At 36.3% G+C, this 7534-nt stretch overlaps 1 protein-coding gene across 1 annotated transcript in view; it reads right to left on the reverse strand.

Annotated features, from left to right (window-relative positions):
- The window catches only part of LOC112835495 (transmembrane protease serine 11C-like), a 53247-nt gene that overhangs the window by 42095 nt on the left and 3618 nt on the right, over positions 1-7534 (reverse strand). Inside the window, exon 3 of the mRNA XM_025886975.1 lies at positions 3800-3918. Coding sequence (XP_025742760.1) covers positions 3800-3918 — 119 coding nt within the window. The remainder of the gene's footprint in view (positions 1-3799; positions 3919-7534) is intronic.

A 7534-nucleotide genomic window follows, 5' to 3' on the forward strand; every position in this document is an offset into this window, starting at 1 on the left:
CCAGTTTGACAAGCAGGTGGAAAGAGGTTCTGGACTGTGTTGACGGGAAGATCTTGAGAATGATGAACCCAAGGATGAGCTTACTAACCACAAAATCATGATCATTTATGATGCTAAAATCACCTTTATGGGTGAGAAATTGGTCATCACAATACTTATCAAATACAGGAGGCTCAAAAGTACAAATCAATACATGTTTTTAATAAATAGAGGAACTTGATCAAAGCCTGAGTGTATGGCTATATACAAGGAATTGTCTATGAAAAATTTCAGACTAGATTAGATTTTCTGAAGATCAACAAAAATAACTATATCACAAGAAGGAGAAGAAAAAATTTCCAGAAAGTAATTGGAGCCACTTTTCTGAGGAATTTCTGGTTTCTAATTTAACAAATTTTAGCATAGTAACAGTTCAGTATTGTTTAACATATTCATTTTTAATTAATTATACAAACCATCCACATATTTAAAATTCTCTCTTTCGAATCAGTTCACAAATATATAGGAAAACATTTTATTGATGATGTTATATTGTTAAATTATACTGTTAAATGTGTGACAAAGGATTGTAAAATGATGTGTTGTTATAGAGACAGGAAAATACTACCTTCACGTGACAGATACCCCAAAAGTGGATGCAAAAGAGATAGCATATTTGCTAGTTAGATCCTATCAGATGTGGAGCATCTGGGTCTATGGTTCTTTCTGCCATTTTACAGTAACCACCCTCCCCTCATGCCTACAGACAATCCAAAATATCTAGTATTTATTTTTTCTATTCTTGTTTTCCAACCGTAGAAAAGAAAACTAGCACATCAGTAATGTTGTTAGTTATCGTTATATCATTTGAAATATGAATAACAACTCTGTAATGTTGATTACATTTTTTGATAAACCTTGCATCTTCTTAATTTCTTCATGGCTGAAAACTTAATGTACAATGATTTCCATTTAATACATCAGATATTTTTTTGTTTTAAAAATAGCCTAGATTAGGGATGCCTGGGTGGCTCAGTCGGTTAAGTGTCTGCCTTTGGCTCAGGTCATGATCCTGGAGTCCTGGATCAAGCACCACACTGGGCTCTCTGCTCAGCGGGGAGCCCGCTTCTCCCTCGCCCTCTGCCTACTGCTCCACCTACTTGTGCTCTCTCTCTCTAATAAATAAATAAGATCTTAAAAAAATAAAAAAATAGCCTAGATTAGAGAGTATAGTAATATAGAATTTGGGACCACTGCTAGTGCTTTAGTTTTCTGAATATGTTTTGAGGGTCCTAAGGCTGAATGAACACTAACACAGTTTTTACTCAAGCTAAAATATTGTTAACCTATATTAGATGGAACAGGAGTCCTGAATGTTATCCTTCATTTTATTACCTTTTAAAAATTATATATTTCTAATCCTGATGAATTCTATAGATAACCTGTCATTTGAAAGACTGCCCCAAATAGAGAATATGCATAAAGGTGCATATGCCTCTACCAGGTTCAGATTAACTCAGTGGAAAATTTATTTGACAGATACCCTGGTTATGTAGTGATCAAAGATGTCTCTTGCTCTTGGACACTGTGGTAAATAGTTTGATGTTTGGGCTTGACTGTCCTGTTTTGTATGGGTAATTTTGGCACCGTACACATATTAGATATCATTTTGGTCATCTATGAATCAGTGCATTATATGTGAAAACCACAGAGTTTGTTTAAACATTTTTGAATATTTGGCCATGTGAAATTGATGTAATCTGAAACATGCTCAAGATTTTATATTTGCATGCTCTTTAATTATAGGACAAAAATCATAAAGAAGGTGGAAGCATACTTTCAGTGTGACCTTGAGTAAGTTAACCTTTTAGTGCCTCAGTTTCCTCCTATGGAAAATAGGAATGTTGTGAAGATTAAAGAAAGTAGTACATAAGGCCAGTACTGACCATTAATAAAGCTATTTATTATTGTTAAGCTACCACCTCACTTGAATTTTTAGAATTTCGTTTCACTGTAATTGAGCATCATATCTGCTGGAGAGCTACAAAAAATAAGAAATGACATAGAGATTTCTTCTTGAGTTGCCCACTAGAAAACTACATATCTAAAACATAAAAATATTCCTCTGTAGTTAAAAAACTGCCATTCCTAGGAAAGTTGCATCTCTCTTTATCCAGTTTCTTTCTTCTTTTTAGAGTCAATCATCAACATAAATGTATTATTGGTTTCAGAGGTATAGGCCTGTGATTCATCAGCCTTCTATAATACCTAGGGTTCATTACATCACATGCCCTCCTTAATGTCCATCACCCAGTTTCCCTATCCCCCCACCCCTCTCCTCTCCAACAACCCTCAGTTTGTTTCCTATGAATAAGAGTCTCTTATGGTTTGTCTCCTCTTGTTTCATTTTGTTTTATTTTTTCCTTTCTTTCCCTATGATCTTCCATTTTGTTTCTTAAATTCCACATCTCAGTGAGATCATATGACAATTGTCTTTCTCTGAATTACTTGAGCTAATTAGAGTGTATCTATGATAAAGGAAGCTTATGTTCAAGGGGCTAGTCAAGATTTTCATTAGGTTTTTAGTCTGCTAAAGGTTAACTTAAAACACACTTTTTAAAAAAATTTTATTTTATTATGTTATGTTAGGCACCATACAATACATCATTAGTTTTTGATGTAGTGATCCACGATTGATCATTTTCATATAACACCCAGTGCTGCATGCAGTACGTGCCCTCCTTAATACCCATCACTGGGCTAACCCATCCCCCCACCCCCCTCCCCTCTAAAACCCTCAGTTTGTTTCTCAGAGTCCATAGTCTCTCATGGTTCATCTCCCCCTCCGATTCCCCCCCTTCGTTTTTCCCTTCCTTCTCCTACTGTCTTCCATGCTATTCTTTATGTTCTGCAAATAAGTGAAACCATATGATAATTGACTTTCTCTGCTTGACTTATTTCACTTCGCATAATCTCCTCCAGTCCCATCCATGTTGATGGAAAAGTTGGGTATTCCTCCTTTCTGATGGCTGAGTCATATTCCATTGTATAAATGGACCACATCTTCTTTATCTATTCATCTGTTGAAGGGCATTTTGGCTCTTTCCACAGTTTGGCTATTGCAGACATTGCTGCTGTGAACATTGGGGTGCGTATGGCCCTTCTTTTCACTACATCTGTGTTTTTGGCATAAATACCCAGGAGTGCAATTCCTGGGTCATAGGGTAGCTCTATTTTCAATTTTTTGAGGCAACTCCACACTGTTTTCCAAAGTGGCTGCATTTGCATTCCCACCAACAGTGTAAGAGGGTTCCCCTTTCTCCAGAAACTCTCCAACATTTGTTGTTTCTTTTAAAGCACACTCTTAAGTAGACATTTAAAAATTTTACTCCATACTGAGGAGATACAAGATCTTTATTTTGGGCTATATGTTCTCTTCTACATTGGACATTCTTCTTCCTTGAAGGACTCCTTAGTTTAAGAACAGAAACAGCATGACTTTGGTCAGGTATCCTGGAGGTAGGATATATTTTATACATTTAATATATTAATACATTAGAAATATTCATGGAAAGTCTCTCATGTGTCAGGCATTTCTCAGGTGTTCTCTAAATCTGTCCCTCTTACATTTTTTTTCCTGTACACATTTTCTAACCGACTTTCTGAAAGGGCTGACTATCTTAATCTAGAACTAAGGTAGTGTAAAAAATAGTGTGAAATTATCAATCATTTCCAACTTAAAAGATGATTGTTAGATTTCTGGCACATCTAGGAACATAACATTTAAAAGGGCAATGCACAAAAAGAAATTTCAACTTACCAAAGACACTATCTTTTTATTTAGGTCCATATATTCTTGTGAATATGGTTTTTCAAACTTGCTGTCATAGTCAATGTTATTGACTTTAAAGCTGATGTGATGGTAGAAAGGTGTCTTCTCTGGAAAGGAGAGAAAAGAAAAAATAGTTCTCACTTCATTCATTTTGTAATTATTTTCATTCTTAAGATGATCATGTGAAATATAATATTCTGATAAAGTTGCAGTGAACTATAAATTCTGATAAAAACATTTCAATCGTCTCGATTCCTAGTGATTGTTAAAATAACTTCAACAGAGCAATGCTTATTAAATTATAACACTACCCAAAGGTGTATTCAGAATTTTTAATGTAAAATTTTAACGTGCCAGCTTTCAAATTTTGGCCATCTGAAGACAGATATGTTACTATGAGAAATTATATTAAAGCATAGGTAATTATCTTAGTTTTTGTGATCATCACAGATTACATTTAGGAAAATCAGTGGAGTCCTAGGTTTTATCATTTATAAAGCACCTAGAAAGTGAAAATGAATAAAAGAGAAAGTAAAATGAGTCATGACTTGTAAGTACTACAAATTAAGTAAACAAAATTAAAAAATTAAACTAAAAATGTATAAAAGTAAAGCAAAGGAAAAAGTTGAGTGTTAAGCTAGACTGTACTATTTTAATACATCAAATACAGCAGAAATTAAATTTTTTCTTGCAACTTTTCTCAGATCCTGTTGTATCTCTCCATTCTAGAGACTAGGAGGGCACAATGAGAGGGAGTGCCTAACAAATTTGTTTAGAGGGAAGGAGGGAGAGGGATAAAGAGAAAGAGAGAGGGAGAGGTTGAGAGCTCAAACTTTTCCAAAAATTTGAAGAGGAATACTTTCAAATTCATTTTGTGAAGCCAATGTTACTCTGATACCAAAACCAGGTAAGGACACTACATGTAAAGGAGACTACAGACCAATATCCCTGATTAATATAGGTGCAAAAATCCTCCACAAAATACTAGCAAACTGAATTTTTTTTTAAAGATTTTATTTATTTGACAGAGAGAGACACAGTGAGAGAGGGAACACAAGCAGGGGGAGTGGGAGAGGGAGAAGCAGGCTTCCTGCGGAGCAGAGAGCCCGATGTGGGGCTCAATCCCAGGACCCTGGGATCATGACCTGAGCCGAAGGTAGATGCTTAATGACTGAGCCACCCAGGCACTCCCTAGCAAACTGAATTTAACAACACATTGAAAAGATCATACACCAAGACCAAGTGGAATTTATCCTTGGGCTGCTAAGGTAGTTCAATATACACAAATAAATAAATACACTGCATGAATAGAAAAAAATAACCATATACTCTGATAGATGCAGAAAAAGCATTTGACAAAATACAAAATTCTTTCATGTCTTAAAAGCATTCAACACATAAGTTTTAGAAGAAACATATCTCAATATAATAAAAGCCATATATGACAAATCATAGCCAACATCATACCTAATGGTGAAAGATTAAAAGCTTTTCTTCTAAGGTCAGGAATAAGACAAGGATGCCCACTCTCATCACTCCTATTCAACATAGTATTAGAAGTCACAGCCAGAGCAATAAGGCAAGAGAAAGAAATAAAAGGCATCCAAATTGGAAAGGAAGAAGTAAAATTGTCGTTTATTTGCAGGTGATGTGATCTTATATAGAGAAAATCCTATAGATCCCAGCAAAAAATTGTTAGAACTAACCAAGTTCAGTAAAATTGAAGATACAAATTAGGAAAGAAAATAAATGAATAAAGGAAAAAAGAGAGAGAAGCAGACTCTTAAGAAACAGACTCTTAACTATAGAGAACTGATGGTTACCAGAGGGGAGGTGGTGGGGGGATGGGTTAAATAGATGGGGATTAAGGAATGCATTTGTGATGAGCACAAAAGTTAAAACATTGTATGTTAACTAACTGGAATTTAAATAAAAACTTTTTAAAAAAGAAGGTAAAGTGGTAAATCGAGTTTTGTTGGCATTCAGAGGAACTCACAGACTATCATAATAAAAAATTAGCTCCTCTCCTTCAAATGTAACTTAGACCTTGAGCAACAAAAGACATTTATGATCTAGGCTTTCTTCTAAGTGTTATTTTCATTGTTTTTTTCCTTCCTGGAAGAGTCATACTTTTCAAATGATCCGGGATACACTCAGCTAAGATTAAGAGCTCCAAGGAGGACTATGTCCTGACTGATTCTCCTCTTTATATTTTTTATTAAATTAAAAAAGAAATTTCAAGTGATTTTTTAAAAAATTGAGACGTAATTGACATATAACAGTATATTAATTTCAGATGTACAACACAATGATTTGATGTATGTATGTATTATGAAATGATCATCACAGTAAGTCTAGTTAACATCCATCCAAGTGATTTTTATGCACATTAAAAGCTTGAGAAACAAGGCTTCAATAAGTGGCTCTCAGCATGGGTTTCCAATTAGGATCACATGTGAAGTTTTTTTTTTTAAGATTTTATTTATTTATTTGACAGAGAGATAGCAAGAGCAGGAGCACAAGCAGGGGGAGTAGGAGAGGGAGAAGGAGGCTTCCCGCCGAGCAGGGAGCTCGATGATGCGGGGCTTGATCCCAGGACCCTGGGATCATGACCTGAGCCGAAGGCAGACGCTCGAGGACTGAGCCACACAGGTGCCCCCACATGTGGAGTTTTAAGACCTCTCATCACATGTGCCCTTTCCCACAGAGTCTGTTCTGGGCGGGAACATCAATGTTTTATTTAAGTACTCCTGGTGATCCTAAGGTAAGGCCAGGGTTAAGAATGAAGTCCCTGGAGTATATTTCAGAGAGTTGAGTTCAACCTTTAGTTCAAGGGGAGGTAACAGGGTCTGTTTTACACGGATTTGGTGGGGGCAGAGCCAGTGCAGCCTATGTTATCCATGCTACAGCAGAATTTTGTGGCATCTGTGGGAAGGGAAGTTCCCTGAAGACAAGGAAGGAGAGACTCAAAGTTTGGCCTCCCCTGTAGGAGCTTATTGCTTCTGAATCTCTCCTGAGACAAAGGACCCAGAAAGGTGGACTTTCTACCATTTCAAGGCCCTTCTGTCTGTGGCTGTGGTCGTAGCAGGTTGGGGGTCTGTACCGAAGCCATTAGAGGAACATTCTCAAGATGCAGATGTGATTTCTCTACATAATTTCACCTAAGGAAGAAACCCAGAGAAGGAAGCAGAAAGGGCAGAAATGGAAGGTTCTCAGGTAAATGTTTCCTGGGTCAGGGGGTGTCTATTTTTCTTCCTGCAAAGCCATGGTTTTAGAATGAGCAGACATTTACTTCTGGACCTTCTGAACACCTCTGGGTTTCCTGCCTAACAAATTTGTTTCAAGTATTTTTTGGTAGTTTTTTCACAACAATAGACTCAAGTAGTTGTAATAGAGACTATAAGGGCCCACCAAAGTAGAAAATACTTTTTGGCCATTTATAGGAAAAATGTGATGACTGTGCTGTAATTCTGAGCACTTTTAGCAGAAGACTAGTGTGATGCTCTAGAAACTTTCCTCCATTACTGCTATTCCTCCATTATGGCACCTGGCCTACTAACTGCCATTAAATACATAGTAGTAATGCCCAGTGAATGCTTGTTGAATTGAATCTGGGTAGTTTCAGATACCCCTTTTCTTTATTCTTTCTTTCTTTTTCTTTCTCTCTTTCTTTCTCTCTCTTTCTTTCTTTCTTTCTTTCTTTCTTTCTTTCTTTCTTTCTTT

Source organism: Callorhinus ursinus, unplaced genomic scaffold (assembly GCF_003265705.2).
Source record: "Callorhinus ursinus isolate GAN/ISIS: 27379988/994484 unplaced genomic scaffold, GSC_fseal_2.0 scaffold4, whole genome shotgun sequence".
In the NCBI taxonomy this organism is placed as follows: domain Eukaryota; kingdom Metazoa; phylum Chordata; class Mammalia; order Carnivora; family Otariidae; genus Callorhinus; species Callorhinus ursinus.